Source organism: Cyrtonyx montezumae, unplaced genomic scaffold (assembly GCF_038088225.1).
Source record: "Cyrtonyx montezumae isolate F1298 unplaced genomic scaffold, pur_monq_1.0 scaffold_2, whole genome shotgun sequence".
NCBI lineage: Eukaryota > Metazoa > Chordata > Aves > Galliformes > Odontophoridae > Cyrtonyx > Cyrtonyx montezumae.
In genome coordinates, this window is record NW_027071936.1 from 48,081,983 (window position 1) to 48,102,817 (window position 20,835).

The 20,835-nt window shown below is 37.9% G+C and overlaps 1 protein-coding gene across 1 annotated transcript in view; it reads right to left on the bottom strand.

Moving 5' to 3' along the window:
* NWD2 (NACHT and WD repeat domain containing 2) overlaps positions 1-19,654 on the bottom strand; it is a 31,632-nt gene extending 11,978 nt beyond the window's left edge. Inside the window, exons 1-3 of the mRNA XM_065736028.1 lie at positions 19,621-19,654; positions 16,547-16,635; positions 11,835-11,951 (exon numbers count right to left, since the gene is read on the bottom strand). Coding sequence (XP_065592100.1) covers positions 11,835-11,951; positions 16,547-16,635; positions 19,621-19,654 — 240 coding nt within the window. The remainder of the gene's footprint in view (positions 1-11,834; positions 11,952-16,546; positions 16,636-19,620) is intronic.
* Positions 19,655-20,835: the final 1,181 nt, after the last annotated feature.

The window sequence follows — 20,835 nt, forward strand, 5'->3', positions numbered from 1 at the left end:
TGCAACAGACATTATATATAAGTTATCCTGTACTAGAGATAATCTTCCTGACCACTTGGCAAAAAAATAAAATAAAACACAAACAGAATAGAATCATAGAATCCTTAGGGTTGGAAGGAGTCTATAAAGGTCATCTAGTTCAACTCCTCCGCAATGAATAGAGACATCCACAGCTTGATCAGGTCACTCAGAGCCTGGTCCAGCCTGGCCCTGAAGGACTCCAGGTCTCTCATCCATCACATTGCTGGACAACCTGTTCCTGTGCCTCACCACCCTCACTGTATAAGACTTTTTCCTTACATCCAACCTAAATTTACCCTCTTAAAGTTTGAAACCATTTCTCCTTGTCCTGTCACCACACCCCCTGCTAGAGAGTTTGCCCCTTCTTTCTTGTAGCTCCCCTTTAGGCACTGAAAGGCTGCTATCAGGTCTCCCTGGAGCCTTCTCTTCTCCAGGCTGAAAAGCCCCAGCTCTCTCAGCCTGTCTTTGCAGGGGAGGTGTTCCATCTCTTGGATCATTTTTGTAGTCTGGATGTCCTCTAACAGGTCCATGTCTCTTCTGTACTGAGGTCTCCCCATCTGCATGCAGTACTCCAGGTGAGGCCTCACTAGTGCAGAGAGGAGGGGCAGGATTCCCTCCCTCACCCTGCTGGCCACACTTCTTGGTGCAGCCCAAGGTATGGTTGGCTTTCTGGGCTGCAAGTGCACATTGCTGGCTCAAGCCCAGCTTCCCATTCACCAGTATATAATATGGATAATATAATACTGGAATCACTGTGGATGATTTTGTCATGAGATTTTAAATAAAATGGAGGCCCATGCTAATATTATTTGAAAGACATTAATTTTCTCATTGAATGGTCTTCTGTAATTGTGCTCACTGCATGACTGGAAATCACAGGTGGGATTTTCATAGAAGTCCTTCATGAGCTGAGCACACCTTCATGCTCAGAGCACACCTCTGAAGCTTTGCTTTCTACTGAGAGAATGAGGAGCATGCCAAGCTCCTGGGGAACAGTTCTTCACTTAAACACACATTTTGCTAGATGTATAGTATGCTTTTCACCAACAGTGGTCACTGGTAAAACAAAACTAAACAAAAAAGATAACTAAGAACAAAAGTAGACTATATGTGTTTGCTGGAATCTTAACAAAATTTGTTACACCACGTGATAGCCCTTGAATGGTTGCATTGCATGCACAGTCTGTGAGAATAACATCTTCCATTTTTGCGTATGGTGAGGCTTGGAAATATCTCCTTCTAGGCTGTTTCCAAGGAAAAGTCATCTCCTCTCGACTTTTCTGGATTTATATCTGTTTGTATATTGTGTCAGGGTTCCACAAAAACATCCAAAACTTCAGATGCCTAAATGAGAAACTCAGAATGGCACACCTTTCTCCAGGGGCTTCAGCGTCCAAGGTGCAGCTATGCTAGACCTCTGAAATTGTCTATCCCTCTCTCATTATTCCCTATATATTCAAGTAGGAAAAACAGAACAAAAGAATTTAAAGAAAATGCAGTTTCTCACAATCTTCATGTTTCATCATGCTAAAATAACAGTAAAAATATTGTCATTTATGTCCTTTATGAAAAATACCTCAGCACTCAGCAGTAATAACCTAAAACTTCAATTTGCGATAATGACATTGGGACAATTTTATGATTATTATAGTAAATTATTTTTTAAAGGCAAAAGTAATGTTTATACTATATTCAGTACTAGGAGACATATGAAGACTTGTGAATCTAAATTTCCCACCTGATAAATCATTTTTGTATAAATAGTAAAATAACAAATTAAAGATTCATTAGATTGAAGAACTGTTTAAAGCTACCAGGCTGGTAAATGCATAAAACCCACAGCAACTAATTGTATTAGAGAGAACTTCATAGAATTGACAACAGAGCAGCCTCAGTAGTAGTCTTGTTAGCTTTGTTGTGCCTGAGGCAGAAGTTGAAGAAAGATTATTAAAGGCAAATTAAAGAGTTACTGTCCAGGTCCAGATGGAAAATATTTTCCTTCTACTCTGGGTGTCGGAGGAAATTAAAATTATTGATACAATCATAGTAATGACCAAAAGGAGGAAACTAAGAAGATTTGCATTTGATCTTGACTCTTTGCCAACATACAAAACTGAAGGTCCATTGAAAATACAGATGTGTAGCTGGTGGATGACCAGATCCAACCATCTTCTTCCAGGCTTCATGGAATCACAGAGTGGTATTCTACAACAGGTTGTAGAGGACATTAAAGATTATTCAGTTCCAATCCTCTGCCATGGGCAGGGTTGCTAGCCACTAGATCAGGCTCCCCAGGATCCCATCCAACCTGGCTTTGAATGCCTTCAGAAATTGGGCATCCACAACCTCTCTGGGTAACTTGTTCCAGCACCTCTCCAGTCTCTGTGTAAAAAAGTTTTTCCTAACATCTAACCTGAATCTAACCCCCCTTTAGGTTAAAGCTGTGCATCCTTGTATTCTCACTATCAGACTGTGTAAAAAGTTGATCCTCGACTGGCTTGCAAGGTCCCTTCAAGTACTGGAAGACCACTGTGAGATCACCCTAGAGCCTTCACTTCTCCAAGCTAAACAGCCCAACTCCCTCAAACTTTCTTTATAAGAGAGGTGCTCCATTCCTTTGATCCTGTTTGGCGCCCTCCTCTGGACCCTCTCCAAAAGCTCGATGCCATTCCTGTACTGGGAATCCCAGGCTTGGACACAGTAGTCCAGATAACGCCTCACAGGGGCAAAGGCATAATCCTATTGTTACAGTTCCCTTTAGAAGATACTTTTGCAATATAAGACACACAGAATTTTTTTTGGGGGGAAAAAACAAGACAAAACCAAAAAGCACAAATACAGCAAACGGGCTTAGCTGGACAATGTTTCTGAGAAGCAAATATGTGTTAAATTGAAGCTGAGAATTTACTATCAGAAACAGAAAAGCATATGTTTTTTTTTTTTTTTTTTTTTTTTTAATTTACTGAGGGAACAATAGCCAACTCCTCTCAAACTCAAAACAAGAATGCTAACGACTAAACAAAAGTGAATCATTTGAACTGAAATAAGAAAAGTTATATTTATTTAAATTTATTTTCAAGGCACTAACGATTTCAATAATGAGAAAAACAAACACATCATTTCAGTGAAAATCTCAGTGGAGTATGCATGTTAACCGCTTGTTAGTCTAATCTGCAAGCAATTAAATGAAACCAAACTGATTCAAACAAGAAGCTTAGATGGAGAAGGCATTTTATCTAAACCAAATCTTAGTGAATTGAAGATACAGAGTAGCTGGTAGCTTGAAGATATTCTAAACATAGTTGCCTCCAATTTTTTTCCTGCTAGCTGTAGCATGATACAGTGTATCTCCTGGTACATGTGCAGAGACAATATTATTCAAAATCATAAATATAGAAATAAAAAGTATGGAGAGGAAAAAGAATCCAAGAAAGTTGTAGCCTCTGATTTCTAGGACACATCTGCCTTCAGAACAGGATTTTTCTTCTAATGCTAGCTGTTGTAAGGCAGAGCAACTTAGTGAGCAGAAGATCAGAGTTGGTGCAGACCTCTTAAATCTTAGCCCTTTCTTCCACTTTTTGCTTCATCTCAGTTTGGACACTAGTAACTTCTCTATGCTTTTACTACTGTCTTGGACTGCCTACCTATGAAACGAGGCTAATGACAGCTCACAAAAAAAGCATTTCTGTTCTTGCTAATATATAATGGATCTCATGTATTTATATTTCAGCAGCTTTACACTGTTTTGAAAAAAATAATACATTTTAAGCAGTAAGAAATATTTTCATTTGTTTTTTTTTTCTTTTTACCTGGTGCTAATTATTGTGTCCATGCCTTCAATAATTTGGTTGACATTTGTAGGTAAATGTATTTATTTTTAGAACTTCAGATGATTGCAGAAACCATGAAAGAAGAAATATTTTTTTCATCTGGAAAGGATTGTAGTGAAAGTATAATAAAAACTCTTCTGTGCTGAGAAATAGATACGCTTTTTTCAAGCTGCCTGATATGCATTTATGCTCCTTGGCTTGAGAAACAGTGCTTTGGCTCACTGAGGCATGCCCTAATTTCTCTCTTCCTTTTCCCTGGAGGCTCTGCAGAAGTACAAGGAGATGGTGGTGCTGGCAAGGCTATAGGCATTTCAGAAACTTCGTAGGGGTATTGGTTTCAGTTCCATGAAGAACAAAAAGAGTTTGTTGTACAGTCAGTACAAAAAGTGACTGTAACTGGAGCTGAAAGAACGGAGTGCAAGTGCTGAAGTCTTTTGCTGTGAGTAATGTTCCTGATATGAGGTATGAGAATGATGGTGGTGTTACTTGATAAAGAGGGCAGCTGAAACCAAGTGAATCAATTCCTTTGGCTCTGAACTTCAACCACAGTAAAATATTTCTAACTTTCAGAGCCTTTTCCTAGTGGTAGGGAGATAGGAAATAACTGTGAAGGATTTCTCAGGACATAGTGGGCAGGAACTAACAGTCTATCCTGCAGGGTGAATGTGCTTCCACAGAAGAAATTCATGACCTACATCCCTGATACACTTTGCTTCATCAGATCTTTCTTCTGGAGATAAAAATATCAATGATCTCCTTCCTCCAAAATCTTTCTTCTGTCTTATATGTGATTATAGGTTACTGCTTTGGTCCATTTAGTTGCCTTTTCTTTCACCATCATTGCTGGGTTGTCAATCTCCCTGAGTATGTGTGCAGGTGAGGAAAACAGACAAAAAGAATAAAATAAGGAAAGAGGTCTGTGAATAAAGATAGAGGAAGTACTGTAGAAGATTTTGCCTACCTGTGGCTGACATTTGAGCTGCTCACTCACACAAATTCTCCTTCACACAAATGAATCATTCTCACTTTGCCGTATTTTTTGAAATCAAATTGAAGACTTCTTAATGGGAATGTATAATTTTCCTCTCACATAAATCTTAAGACCACGCAGGTAACTTTTACTGTGAGCACATATTCCTGTTAATTCTCTGATAGCTCTCACAGCAGTTTATAACAGTGGAGCTGGGTAGAGAAATAAACTACAAGGGTTAGTTCTAATAAAACATTTCAGCAGACACCCCCAGATGGGAGCTGATAACTTTGCCTGTGGAAATCTCTACTCTTCTTACAGAGTGTGGGATAAGTGTCTTTCCTGGAAGACCCACCTCGTCCTCAAGAAAAGAGCATGGTGGTTTTACCCTGCTTGTTTTGTAAAATAGTCACAACACTCACCCAAGCAGGGAAGAAGCATGAAAGTCTGAAATCTTGTCTTGCATCTCTAAGGTGAAGAATGGCTAATAGAGAAATGCTTCCCCTGCCAGTGCTGCTTAATGTGCCTCTTTGTGCATCCAGAGATACAGGCATACAGAAGACACCCTGAGCCTAGCAGTGTACCTAGCTGGAAGGACACGACACTGATTTCTGGACAACAATCCCAAGGAATTAAAAACTAGGGCTCTCTTACTGCCCTCTATTTGTACCAAAGAAAGATACTGGCTTCTGCTGGGTCCATGCATCTTCTAAAAAAAGAGGACTTATTTTTATATTCAGGGTAATATGATTTTGCTAATGTCTATAACAAGGGCTGCTTAGTTTCTAAATACTCATTTTGGTATGGTATTTAGAATAAGTGATGAGCTGAAGAGCTTAAATAGAGGTAATTTTGAGCAAGTCAAAGGCAGATGAATTAGACACCTAAGGGATTAACACAGAGGCATGTAGTCACCTCCAAAGCTGCTGCAACTGAGGGGTCTTTGAGGCTTCTTGTTGGGCACATGCACACTTTTTGGAGTGCTTCAGAGAACGGGTGTAATGCAGGAGAACTCTTGGGAAAACCTTTATCTTCATGCTAGTCACTAACACAATTAAGCTATGTTTCTCAGTAACGTATATAGCCACTATAATGGTATTAGAAAGTGCTAATTAATAAGCATTATCAGAAGCAGAGACCACTGATGGGGATAACAGAGCTTTTAATAGCCTCCTCTGACTTCAGAAAACTTAAAGCTAGTATTAACATGAAATGTCATTTCACTACAATTTTTTTTGCTGATTTTTTCCCCCTTCTTATTAGAGATTGATGTTCGTTGAGTCTGCAAACGAAAATCTAATTTTGTAATTAAATGTCATGAAAATGTTGTCACAACTTGCATAGAATAATACACTTCCCAGGAGCCTGATATGACCCATGACTGTGCAGTATATTGTAAAGCAGATAAACACTAAAACAAATGAAGGCCCAAAGGCAATTCTTTAGTATAAGGGACACTAGTTCTAGTTCACTAGTGAGTTAACTTCATGTACTAATCAGACCTGAAATAAATGGTAAGTGTACAAGCACTAAATGCTAAATACAGCCTGCAGGTAACAGGTCAAATAATTAGCCAATTTTTAAAAAAATCCATAGCATGAAAATGAAAGATAGCAAAGGACATGACACTTCCCTCAGTAAAAATCCTATTTTGCCCATGCCATAAGAAGATATGACAGAGAGGCAGAATATATGCTTTGCAAAAGGCTGTGGCCAGGCAATGCCCTGTTGTTCCAGCCATGGAACACAAGCATTTTGTAAAAACTTTAGAAGAAGTTTTAAGCATTAAAATAGTTTCTCTACTTCACAAAATATTTGACAAAAAGAAAGAAGAAAAAAAGAATATGTAGTTTACTCATAATAACTGTGGTCTCTGTAGCATTCTAAGCAATTTTTTCCAGTTTGAATAGGATAAAAAAATAGTGTGATGTTTTTCAGTCATGAAAGAAAGAAGCATAGAATATTTAGCTACGTGGCGTGCTAACAGAATTTCATTGAAAGCAAATATTATAAGAGACAAGCAAAAATAGTGTATGATCGTACCTGAATCACCATAAATATCACTGATACTGTTACTTTGCTTTTATAAATAAGTAACTTTTCTCTAAGGAAAAAAAAAAAGCACTCTGATTATCTTTAATACCTAGCTACTGATTCCTAGATTTAAGAATATTCAGACTGAGAAGTGAACTTGATACTAAGTGGGTAGGTGTTTGTCTCTGGGTATGTCACTCCTGAAGAGACTCTATCTGAGAAATGGGAAAGAGTACATACTAGATGCAAGCAAGAGCATTAAGTGTTTAAGTGAACTTATCAACTGCCTGCTACATGCTGTAAAGTATGCTGTTTCTATAGATAGAAGTGAGATTGTAAAGTTTAGGCTTATTTTTTTCCTCTCTCATTTGTAAGGAATAGCTGATGTTGGCTTTCTCAAACACAGTTTCATTTGTAAAGCAGACCTTTACATCTAGTTGATTAAAACAGTACCACAGAATATGATATGGTAAAGCTCTTGAGGCTCAAGAGAAACTAAATCTCCTAAGTCTCAGGCAGCCTGTTTTCTCCTCTACATATTATATGCAGAAAGAAGCACATATGAGTTTACACAAATCTTGTTCTTACTAATATGGTCATTCATATTAGATTCAATACCTAACCTTTCTCAAAGCTAGCACCAAAAAATCAATTTATGTCCAGAAAAAGAAACACAGAGATTTAGCACAAATCACGTACTGTCTTCTGGAGGCTTAAAATGCAAGCTATTTAAAGACCACATCAAGAAAGAAATGAAAACCATGCAGTTTTGATTGTGCATGCAAAAGCTGCATGATGAATCCTGTAGCTATTTTCAATGTTATGTCTGAAAAATGGGTAAGCATTTTTAGATCCTAGATTTTAGATTTTAAGAGTTAGAAATCATAGAGTCATAGGGGTTGGAAGGGACCTCAAGAGATCATCGAGTCCGACCCCCCTGCCAAAGCAGGCTCTCTACACCAGGTGAAGGAATCATCATTCACAAGAAAATATATTCCCAGCCCTAAAGCAGATCAAGGAACTCATTCACAATAGCTTAATCATATCATATTATCCTGTGCTTGATGCCAGTCTATGAGTTTGTGTGCTGTTCAGAGATAAACATCATGTAAAGGGCTAGATGCCCTTTGCCTGTTGTATGAATGAAGACCAAGGCTCCCCAAGAGGGGAAGGTCACCTACAAATTTAAAATACACAGAGCTTTGATATAGACAGAAATTTTCTTCCTGTTGATTGTCCCAAAACAGAATTAGTGTCTTCAGACCTCTGCTTAATGACATGATTAATGCCAGGAAGTCCTACGGAGACGCTGCTGTTATGATGTATGATTCCAGTTATGTTAGTGGGAAATATTATTTGGATGCGTTTCAAATCAGAACGAGAAGAAAATTCATGGTTTGGTATTTCTCCCTTTGAATATATTTTACTAGGAGAACTGGGCTCTTGTGCCAATGGCTGGTTTCAGCTGTTTCTCCTCATTCCCTGTAATCTAGATATGCTTCCTTGAGGAAAATTAAATTCTAAAATGCACTAAGTGTTCCTAACTTCCATGTAACTCCGGGGTGCTTGGCTTTCCTCCTAAACTGGCTGTTAATCTAGGCACATTTTGCTGACTTAGCTTCTCTAGCTTTAAATGTGAGGCTGTTTTCCCAGGATAGAAAAAGCAAAATACAATTATGGTATTCCAGAGCCTGTGTGTATTCAGTTTTCAAATTAGGAACAAATCCTAAGGTAGACAGCACAACTGAACTGGGAGTTGAGGAGGTTTAGAAGAAGTGAAATAATACAGTTTGGATTTTTCTCTGAGCCAGAATGCACTTAGAATTAATTATCAAGCAAAGAAAAACATGAAGCAGTCAATTCATAAAATGAGTAAAGCATGTGTTAAACTGCGGGAACAAAAAGATCTGGAGGTATAGACAACATTTCACTCCTTGACTTCATCTAAATTCCAGGGTAATTTAAAGACAAGATGGATTACCCAGCCTCATAAAATTTTTGAGACAGATAAGCACGTTTATTAGTACTGTATTAACGGTCTTCTTTCAGTGTTACATTTTCAGGGCTGCCTTTTCCAATGAATTTTGAAATGTGAGGCATTTCAATTATGGAAGACCCAATAAAATTTGAAAATATTGGTGCAACCAGCATTTAAGCACAAATCCGAACATATTTAACTATGCAAATTGCTACAGGTGACAAGTCAGGCTTTAATTTTGCAATTTCTCAGGATGTGCTTAGGGAAACAAGAGGAGTTCAGGCAAAGTCTGTGCTGTGCAGCGTAGCTGGATGAGATCACACGTGTTGCAACTTGTGGGGTATGTTTGAAGAACAGCACAATGCAGCATGCTGGATGCAAAAAAAAATCACTGCAGATTAACAGCACTCTAAATAGCTAAAGGTTTTAATTAATATCAAGCACTGCACTTTGGTTCCTAAACCAGCATCTAATTACCTAGTATTTCTTTGCTTTCAATGGAGAAATAGGTGCAGCTCCAGAGAATGACTCAGAAATTACTGGAGATAACTATATGTTTCTACTGATTGTTAAGGGTGTCTACTCTAGACTGAGACTAGATCCAAAATGGATGAATCCTCTTCATGATCAGTACTAATAATGGGATGATAATGTAACCCTTATTGTCACACTAGTGTCCTGCCTTTATTGCTATCTTATGAATTTACTGGGAAACATACCCAGACTAAATGTGAAGGTTCTAGAGAAGCACTGAAGATGTATTTGGTCTTTGGCATCATTATGCAATGCAGAATATAGCAGTTCACAACTTAATAAATACAGTGCAGTTCGATCTTCTCATGCAAGGTACTGAGACAACCAGCATGAATTATGTACAAAATCTGTATGGAAAATGTTTTTCCTACAGAGGGAGTACATTTTCCACTTGCAAATAAATCTTGATAAATCTGTAGATCAAACATAGTATGGTACATAAAATGCTACAAGTTTTTCAGTGCTTACATACAACAGGTAATGAATTTAAATACAAAACAAATGAAAAAACAAAATCCCAAACTCAAACCACTCTCCCCTCCCTTGACCGGATCTAGTGATAGAGCTTGGGCACCAGGTAAAGTGGGGGATTGTATGTTCCCAAAGAAAACATCATAGGAAGTGAACTGCTCATTCTTTTTCTGAGCTGCTTCCTCTTCTGAGCTTATGAGTATGTGCTCATTTTTCTGTTTGTTTTCCATCTGGAGAAAAGCTTAAGATCTATAATTTCTGCACTGTACTAATTTAAGACCCGAATTTCACTACAAGACAAGCACAATGTGCCGCAAGGAAATACTTTCTACAGTCAAATCATATCTGCTAGTTAATTCTGAATACACAGACTTAATCCCATATCTGAGTTTGAATTCAAAAAGCCATAACTGAAATCTAAGATAATACTCAGCTGAATGGAACTGGCTTATTTTATAGAACATTCCCAAGAAATGGGAGGTTGCCCAAAGTCTGCAGTGCTGAAGTCAGTTCTTAATTATGCTACTATAAATTAAAACAGTACTTACTGGAGTAGAATAAGTTCATTTTGTGCTGTAAATGGAATAAAACACATTCCACTAAAGTATACCAAAGGAAAAAATAAATAGATCTATATAATCTTGTAGCCTAGAGCTTTGGAGTGCTATTACACCAGCCCATAACTAGAAAAACTGGAGTAAATATTGACTTCTCTGGTTCTATGCTACCTCTTTGCTGTTTTGCTCTATTTAAAATTTCTGGTTTGGCTTGATTTCTCAATTGTCAAACTCAGAGAAGTTCCTTCTCTACGGTCTTATCAGAAAGTTTAAGAGAAACAGCCTTACCCTTCACAAATAATGAGGATATGCTACTCTCTAAACAGCTGGGAATATGCCTTTATCAAAACCCAGTATACTTTAGTTTTCAGTGCAGAAAAAATTGCAGGCAGCATACAATACATTCAACTTCTCTTTAACATAGATCACTAGAAAAATATTTTAACTTAAAACATGGCACAAATCTTTCTCAGCACAGGAAAGAGGAAAATTTACGCTGTTTTGAATTATATAGTTAATATAAAATCAGTGACAGCAAAATCTATTGTAGGTGATTCAGCAGGAGGGGGAAAAGCATTCCTAGCAGGACTATATGTAGGCTACTCCTGGTGCCTTTCAGTTATTCATCCCAATGCACTGTTTCATAATTTCAAATTTAGTTTCAAATTTTTCAAATAATTTCAAATTTTTAATTTCAAATTTCAAGGTTTATAATGCACTTCTGTACAAGTGCTGTGGTCACTCTTTTAGGCCTAACAGAAAAAGCTAGTGAAGATGTATCTGTTTACACAGGATCACAGAATTGTAGGGGTTGGAAGGGACCTCTAGAAATCGAGTCCAAACCCCCTGCAAAGCAGGCTCCCCACAGCAGGCTGCACAGACAGGTGTCCAGGCAGGCCTTGGAATCAATCATGTGATTTAGGACTTTTTCTTAAATCATATTTTATCAGCTTTACTGACTCTTTACAAAGCCTAAAGGCAGTGTTCTGGCAAGAATGAAGAGTTATCACACAAAACAAAGCCCATATCAGAGCAGATAGCTCTTGCCTGCTGCTGTCCTTTTATTACTAAGTCCTTCTATTCCAGCCAATAATGCACATCTGAAAAGTGCCAAGAATTAATTAGGGGTGGCCTTCTTACACAAGCAGTCCATCTCCCGTTGTGGTGATAGTCCAATCTAATCTTGTGGTTTCTAAATACATCTTGCCACTGGGACTGCTCATGAAAGATCCTTCCTTCCTCTCCACTCTTTGTGAGTAATTATAGTAATTTGACAGCTCTGTGTGGGGAAGCCTTTGGCTGCAGTACACCAAATGTACAGCTAGGAATATCAAATACTTCAGAAAGAAGAAAATAATATATTTGTTACTGAAACATGCATGTTAGGATCACTAGTAGTATATTACTGTTGTAAAGGAAAACATTATTTTTATACCCACAACAAAACATGGACCTGCAGAACTTTTCAAGCAATCTTCTAACAGCTTCATGCGAGTCTTCTGCAGCTCAGGACTGTCCCATTCGTCGGCCTCGACTCCCCAGTATAAATCTATGACCTGGAAGATAGCATATATGTTAACCTACAATTTGCTCTTTCTACCTATCAAATTAAAAATTAACTTTGACGGCATGCTGTGTGCCGCTAAGCGCTGTTCTGTGGTGCCGTGAAAAGCAATGTGATCTACTCCCAGTCCTTAAGACCAGCAGTTTTTCCTTAAGTAATGAGAATCTGAGCCTCTATTTTTCCTCACAGACTTTTTTTTTTCTATTTAGACAGTCTCTCATTTTACATTCATATTTTCATGCAGAGATTAGCATGACAAGATCTTGATTCGATGTACTCTTTTTTTTTTTTTTTTTCTAGTAGATTGCATATAATGGATAGGTAAGAATAATGACAAAAGCACTGATAAAATCCTGGCTCCATGGAAATTAATTGGAGTTTTACTGTGGATCTCATTCAATACTATGACTTGACACCCTGTGACACTTGTAGCCACAGGATATAAAATCATCCTATGCACATGGCTCAAAAGAATATGTGCAATTCTGCAATATCATACTTCCTTTGTTGGTCGGCCTTTGTTACTTTGGAAGAAAAGATTGTATAGGTATGCAGTAGCAGACAGCTTGCTGTTCAGCCTTTCACTCATAGCTGCAGACTTGTTTTTGTGATGGTAATGGATTGCAAACAAACTCTCAGAATCTATATTCCAGTTTCTTCTAACTTTTACTTCAAGAAATTAAGGGACAACATGTGATTTCACTACATGCTTTAACTAAAAGGCTGAATCCATACTGTGGGCAATTGAATTTAAAAGAATAGGGATTGTATGCATGCATTCCTTTCTATTGGAATAACATTTATGACACATATTACTACATTCTAATTTAAGTTACTGTTGCAGTTAGCATGAAACTTGAACGAAGAAGTCCAAACTAACAGTTTAATACATCAAAATCAGAACTGACAAAATCAGAACACTTAAGAATTAATAATGAGTTGATGTAAAAATCAGAACTGTACAGCTAGTTAATCAGCTTGGGAGATTTCTCCTACCAATAAGTGACAAGGCTCAAGATGTTGTCATTCCAGAACTACTTATGCCGATGTTTAAGTTTATTACTAATATTCTTGTTGGTTATTTCAGGCAGAGAAGTTTGGGACCTGTGTGGTGTTTGCTACAGTAGGAACCTTGCTGCTTGACGCACCAGGTAATGCATTGTCTGACTGATGATGGATGAAACAGCCCAAGGTATGAATGCATTGTAGCTTACACTGGCAAGAAAATATTTTTAGCGTCTTTGTTTTTTACAGAAGTTCTGTTCCAAAACTTTGTTGGAACAAAAGTCTTCTGCTTTAAAAAGCTGCTTCTGAAACAGCTTTCCTATCTCTCTCATTCTCACTGATTTCTTTTCTGTCCTTTTCTCTTTTAGTCTCATTAGGAAAAATTGTTCCCTGCTTTCTCTCACCCATCTGTTATTTATCTATATGACTTCATTACTGAAATTCACATTGTATTCAACTGTCTTATTGCTTGAATGATGTACAACAGAGCTCAAGTATTCTAGTCATAAAATTAGAGCATCTTAGCATACTGTCAGAAACATTTGAATTAGTGCTTGAATGAATTTATTGTGCTGAAACATAAAGGAAATTTCTATTTTAATTAACTGTTCAGAAGTCAGATAACACTGTAAATGCGAAGAGGAAATTATCTGTCTACTGTAGAGGTTTGGCACCTGCCTTCCATATGCTGTAAGTTATAGATTATTTCTTCTAACTTAATTTTGGTGCATAGTATCTTAGTGTGTTATAATCTTGTCCTACAAGATGTATTTTAGCTATCAAACTACTGAAGGCACCAGCAACTTCTAAAGGATGAGTTATCACTTTTGCTACCTGAAATAAATAGGATTTACAAGATTAAGGAAATGAAACAGGAAAACAGCTGTGCCTGATGTTGAATTGTATTTTTACTCACACTTGGAGAAACTGCTTGACCTCACTTTGACATTCAGTAGGGCTGCCACAACGAGATAACAGCTGGTTAAACAAGGTGGGTTGATGCTGCTCTGGATTACCTCCACACTAGTCACATAATGGAGACTTACCATTCATGATTCATTGCTTCCTTTTCCTTATTTTAGCTTTTGAGCTACTTAACTGATAGTTTCATGGATTTTTCTAACTACATGGGATAATTAGCTGTATTGCTTCCAACTGCTTAAAAAGACAGAAAAATTCATTCATGCAAAGATTCTTTCTTCCTAACAAGTATCACATAGTGAAAATTATTTGAAACAGTCCTTTGTTCCCAAGGGAAAAAAAAAGAAAGAATATTCTGCTCGTTAACTACTGTTAGTTATCCTCCAAACATTCTCTATTACTTCTACTTTCTTAAATCACTCCGTATCCCTCCACTTCCCTGAAATATTATATTCCAGGTATAAAATAAAATGCATCCTGGAATTATGTTTCACAACTTTATTTGTCTTAACCAATACCAGTTTTTCAGCAATATTTGCTGACTTGGGGGAAAAAGAAGCACAATGGACTATCAAATCCCTAGAGTTATTTAACTAATTGAATTCTGCTTCTATGCTTATGGTAGCCATGTTCCCCAAGTGCTCCCAACAATGTTAGGATGCTTGTCAGATCTCAAGTTTTGCAACACCTGAAACACTTATCAATGGAACCAGACATGTCAGTGGAAGAATGGATGTCTTGGAATGTATTTCACATAGGTTGTGATTTGACATGCACAGGGTGTCTCAGGACAGCCTATAGTTTAATGTTTTTGTGTCAGCCTGACATGAGGTTGCTCATGTTTCTTCTGTACAGGATCACGTAACAGGACAGTAATATGTAGAGGGTGATGCAAGCTTATCTGAAAAGTACATATTACTTTATGAGCACTACTGCAGTAAAATCTGCAGTCTGGACTTTGCATACTAAAATAAGAAATATGGCGTATCAGGAATGGAAAAGGCAAGAAACCTCTTTCCCTTGGTAAATTTGTATGCAGTTTTCCTACTTTGCTTCCTCAGCAATGTGATAATTTTCTAGTTGTTTCCAGAAACATGTCTGTGGAACTGTCTCTCAGACCTCATATTACATATGGATTCTCCTGGTGTTGAAAACTGTAAGGTAATACAGTTTGCTTCCATGAATATCAACCAGAGTAAACTCAATTATTCCTCCCCTAGAGGCTATGTTACAATCCATCTGAAGACAGACATGTTTTTTCCCACATGAAGAATTCAGTGGATTATGATTTATTTGGAGGAGACATTTCCCTCCTGTCCCAGACAAGTCTCCTCAAAAATGACTGTGAAATTAAGATGCTGAGAGAGTTTTTATTGATATTTTCCAAGATTATCACATGATACTGTCAGGAAAAAAGTTTCCTTATTTCAGTATCTTTTGATATTCCTTGTGTGTACCACTGCAGCTGTGGCTTCCCAGACAGCTGATGAGCTATAGGATCTTCAAAAGAAATTCTTTTTATAGCCTTAATTGGGAATCTCTGTTATTTACCACTATGCAGACTCAATAACTCCATTAGGACCAAATATCCTAATTCAGGAACTTGTTATTTTGATTAATAGCCAGTTGACTGTATATCACAAGTAACACTGTGAGGAACAGGATGCTGTCTAGAAGACATTAGCTTTCTGTCAAGTAATCTAAACACTGGAGAGCTGAGTTTTCAGGGTCATAAAGATGGGATGGTAATATTAGTATGTGAGGAAGGCTTGAAGATTTATAACCAGATTTTTTTGAAAAACTGAACATTTTTACGACATTGCAAGTTGCATTTGTGATAAAAGAGAGCTACTTCCAGGCCTGCTGACATAAAGGGGTCCAGTTGACTTTACTGGGCTATGCATCTGGCTATACCTGATTTAAATGTATCAATGATTTAACTGTGAAAATAAATTCAGGCCCTTTAAATCAAATGCAACTGTATTTTTAGTAATTGGTTCTTTCCAAAGATGTGTAATGGAAAACCCATAGAAAAAGTAAAACCTGAGTGGACTGAACCAATGTGAATTTTATGATTGATGCTGAAGGAAGCAAATTCTGTGGTATACAATCACAACAGGAATTCTGTTGAGGTGTTCCACATTCAATTCAGTTTTTAATCAGTGTTTCAGTATTCACCTGCTTGAATTATTTTCCACATTACAGTGGAAGCCAAATCTGTAGGCAGATATAACAATTATGGAACAACACAGATGGTACAACGCTGATGACATAAAACACAAAATATTTTGCAGGGGTGACATTAACTTCAGTATGATTTCTGGAAGCAGAGGACAGTAACTCAGCTCTGGTATTATTTATTCTTGAGTATTTAAAACAGGTGGTTTATTCAATTCCTGATGTGAAAGTTGCCACTTTTGTTCCTATACTGCTTTACCACCAGTGAGTTTTTCCATCTGTTGAGGTTTCACCTCAAATCTGTCTGCAACTCTGTTTAAGTGCACTGGTGCAGTACAATTAATGTATGAAATGTTTTTCTGTAACTACATTTTTTCAGTGGTAAGGCAACCATTACAGTATTCATAAATATTATTCATTCTTAAAAACAAGTTAATTGCAAGAAATCATGGTTATTTCAACACAAGATTCAATAAAACCTACCTGAAATTCCAGCCCATAGTTTTCCCTGCAGAATTCTCTCAGCTTAGGATACACTTGTTCTCTTAGGGCATTCCTTTCTGCTATGGTATCTGTGTTGGGGAAAAAAATGTTCTTAACAATATTTGTATGAACTTTCTTCTTTTAGTCAGAGATACAGACTTATTGGAGAAAAAGAGCCCTTAAAATTCACAGACACATACTCCTAGTGAAAATCTAGTGCTTTGATTTCATTTCTAGTCTCTATGTTGTACTTTGTCCTTCTTGACACAAATGAGTTTGTGTGTACAATGGCAGTCTCGATACTCATGTTTGCATTGCAGTATATTTTTCAGTGAAGTGCAGCTGAATTAATTTTGCCATTCAACAGTCAGAATTTCTTTATCAGTTTGACTTCTATTTAGTTCCTATGAAGATGAATTTTACTAATTAGAAACACCACAGAACAAAGAAATACACCGAAAATGTACTTACAAGTAAATTAATGGCATTAATTAATGACATTGTGTCAAAAGCTATCTTTTTTCAACAACTTTATTTGATATTTATTCAACAAGTTCAATTTTTTAATATTATAAAAGGAAGAAGGAAATGACAGCATCTTATTTATGGTATTTTTTGGCCCCAATGATTCCTGTTACTACACTAAATGCAGAGCTCTGGCATCTTCATTGTATTCTCACCATGAAAAACACTGCTTTTTGACGACAAAGTACGATACAGTAACCGAATGCAAGAATTAAATTAATTTGAATGCTTTACATGAAACATACAAGAAACATGCTGTCAAATTTGAAGTAAATTTGTTCAGTACTGAGACCTTGTAAGACAGTAAATTTTATTGCCCCTCCAAGTAAGATTAAGATATGCGATGGATTGTGTAGGTCTGGATTGTGATCAGTGTCAACTAAGTTAAGAAACAAACTGATGACACTGTTGCTAAGTTACTTGCAAACATAAAACACAACTGTTGTTAAAATCACTATGTCCAGGGGCCATATGATAGAAAAAAATTAAACCAAAACAGTATTAACTTATGAATGATGGAGAGCATCTACTGCAGTTAAAGTAGCATTTCTGAGCAGTTACTTTAGATACAATATAGTAGATTAAATCTGCAGTGAAAAGCTTCTGTGCATCTTAATTAAATGCTGCAAATAGGGCTGGTCTTCTGAGGCATTTGAGGAGGAGTGTGGTTCTACTCCCTCCCATCACATCTCTCTTGGCAAAGTTTTACTCTCGTTGGCACTGGGGAGGCCACACCAGGGGTACTGTGCATTCTGGGCACCTGAATCGGGAGGATGAGCAGGAAATTGAAGAGGTGACTGTGATGGTCAAGAACACGAAGCCTGCAAGTGGCTAATGAGGGATCTGAGCTTGATTCAAAGTGGAAATAGCCCTGGCCAACAACTACTTCAATGTAGATTATAGATGGTGAGACCAAGAATTACAGCTTGGGAAGTTCACGTGGGCATAACGAGAGGCTTTTTTTTTTTCTGCAGGAGAGTGGTGCATAACTGCAGATAGCTGCCCAGGGTGTCTGGGAATCCCCGTCCTGGGAGTTTTTAAGTCTCAACTGAACAAGCTCATTGCTGGCCAAGTTAATGCTGGCAGCAATTCAAAAGCCCTGATGGCCTCCTCTTGCAACCAGCAATCTAGTCTCTCAGAAGAACCTGTAGGTCTGGTTTCATCATTCAGTGTACAGTGCTTGGGAAGATTTCTGCTATTGACAGTACCAGAACAAGGAAAACTGTAGAGTAAAATAGCTGGTACTAAGGTACAGTACATGTTTAGGGGCCTTTTACTCCTCACTGAGTTAAATCTCCACAATTACTTGGAGTGCATCAGGTTCTAGAGTTTGCTTCATTTGACATACTTCACATATTTTCTTCTTCCTCTAACAGCCACTGAGGCCCACTGATCAACCACTGATTCGAGACAATAGATTCTAATTTCCCCAGGCAGATATACCAAAACAGTGTCGTATCAACGTAATTAAGAACGCATTTTGTTAAAAACCAACTTACTACCCTGCTACCGAGCTAAAACAAAATTATTCTTGCCTCTGTATAAACTGAAATTAATCACAACTATACTCTCATTATTATGGAAGCACCAACTTACAGGTACGATATACCCTTACTTAAATGGTCAGCATGACATCAAATAGATCAGTCTTACTAGGGAACTAAATAGCCTACGATGCAGGAAAGGAAAAAAAGGATTACTGAGAAAACGCAAAAATTAAAAGTGAACATTATTGAATGACAGATGGGAAATACTTTGCCTGGGGAAGCAGCAGACAAAATCGCACTCTGCTGCTTTCCAACTGTGCCCACAGGACACGGGGTGGAACCCCACTGACTCCACTTCTGGGATGTGGCACTGCTCCCTGCGGCATTACTTGTAGAGGCTTGCTCAGAAATGACACGACACTGCAAAAGCAGTGTGACGGTTCTAATACCTTCTGAATCAATCAGAAAGAGATAAAATATTCCTACAGCCAGAATTGTATTCTGGGCAAGATAGTCAGCACACTCATTCTGCATTTTTATTCCTATCTCCAAATTTAATGGCATGTGATTATCTTATTGAAGTTTGAATCTGGTGACTACATTAATAAAATTGAAGAATTCCTGTATTCATAATAACTTGTGAAAATGTAATGAAACAATTGCATCTAGTTAAGATGAACTGCGGTAATTAGTATGGATGGCAGATAAGCTGCTTTAATTAAATAAAATCTAATCTGATTTATGGTGACATGAAATCTGTGAAGCTGGCAGTTCCGAACAAGGATGTCACAGAGTCAAATTCTGCCTTCCAGGGTGCTGCAGCAGATGAACAGATTAGCTGCATGACATTCTTCTAGTAGACAACACAAGCTGTGAGACAAGCTTTATACACCTTCAAATGGTAATTCTGATACCCCACAAAAAACCTTAGGTATTTGCAAAAATGTAGATTAAAAAAAAAAGACAAAAAAAATCACAAAAAACCCCTAAGCCCATCTCCAGTGTTTAAATCAAATAAAAAAATATTGTCTTGAGTGAGACATTAACTTGGTGGGCCCATACCTTTTCTACAAGCTCTTGTTGACCACTGCCTCATGAGCGAGTCCCCAGCCACATCATCCTTCCCAGCCCTACATTTTCCCCCTGTACAGCCTTAACCTTTCGTTTGCACTTGTCTTAGAAATCCATTTTTTATTTTCTTGACAGCTTTTAGTAGAAGACAGGCTCTTCCTGACTTGCCACATAGGCAGTGAGTGAAATAACCTGGCTGGCTCCAGCAGGCTCAGACCTACTGGAGACTCTCAGAAACCAGTCACTTGGACAAGGCACGCTGCCAGAACACCCCCCCCACACACACCACCCAGATCTCGCTGCATTCCCTGCACACATCTGAGGACAGCACTGAATTAGCACACATGCTTTTACAGCCTCTCTGCCAAGTAGTAGGCAATCCCTGCTTAAGCACGACTATGTGTGTGAGGTGTGATTTCAGAAGGCTTGTAGCTCAGTCAAATCACTGCCAGTTTTCATTAGAGTACTCCAGGGTGCTGCTTCTCACTGTGAACTATTTCCATGCCAAAGTTTGACCTTCAAACACAAGCTGTTTTCCTATGAAACTTGCTTCCCCTATTTTCAATAGGGAAAGTACATATTATATTCTCATGTTAGTAAACAGATGATGAGTAGGTACAAACAGTCACCAAACATTAATCTCTGGGATAAAATATGTCATGGAAAACAGCCCAGTTGAAAAACTCAAAGCAAATATGCAAACAAACAGAAAGAGTTAACGCTGAAACCCTGTGGAAATTGTGCTTTTCCACTTACTCTGCCCTCAGCTTGCACACTATCCAACCTCTGCCCTCACTGGTGGCTGCTGTGGTGGAGTCTTTCCCCAGCAATGGAAATGCTGCTTCAAAGCACAGGCTGCAGTCACACCATGACTTTTATTCAATCAAGGTTTGACACAGCTCCACGAGAAGGCTGCTCAGCACCATCTTGTTATTGTGTGTTTGCATAATATTGTTTCATCTCCAGTCACCCAGGGAAGAGCTGCTCACTCCCTGTGTACACAGAAGCAGCAGCTCTTGTGTTGCTCCTCTGTTGCTCCTTCATGTCCCAGTGTGTCACAGTGCATTGGCTCAGAAGCAGCTCATCAGGGGTCCTGTCCTCATCTCTTTCACAGCCTGCTTCTTCGCTAGCTTAGTTGGTAGTGTAATGCCCATAAATAGATTTACTTTTACACAATTTTTGTGTATCCATGAAAGTCTAAGACCC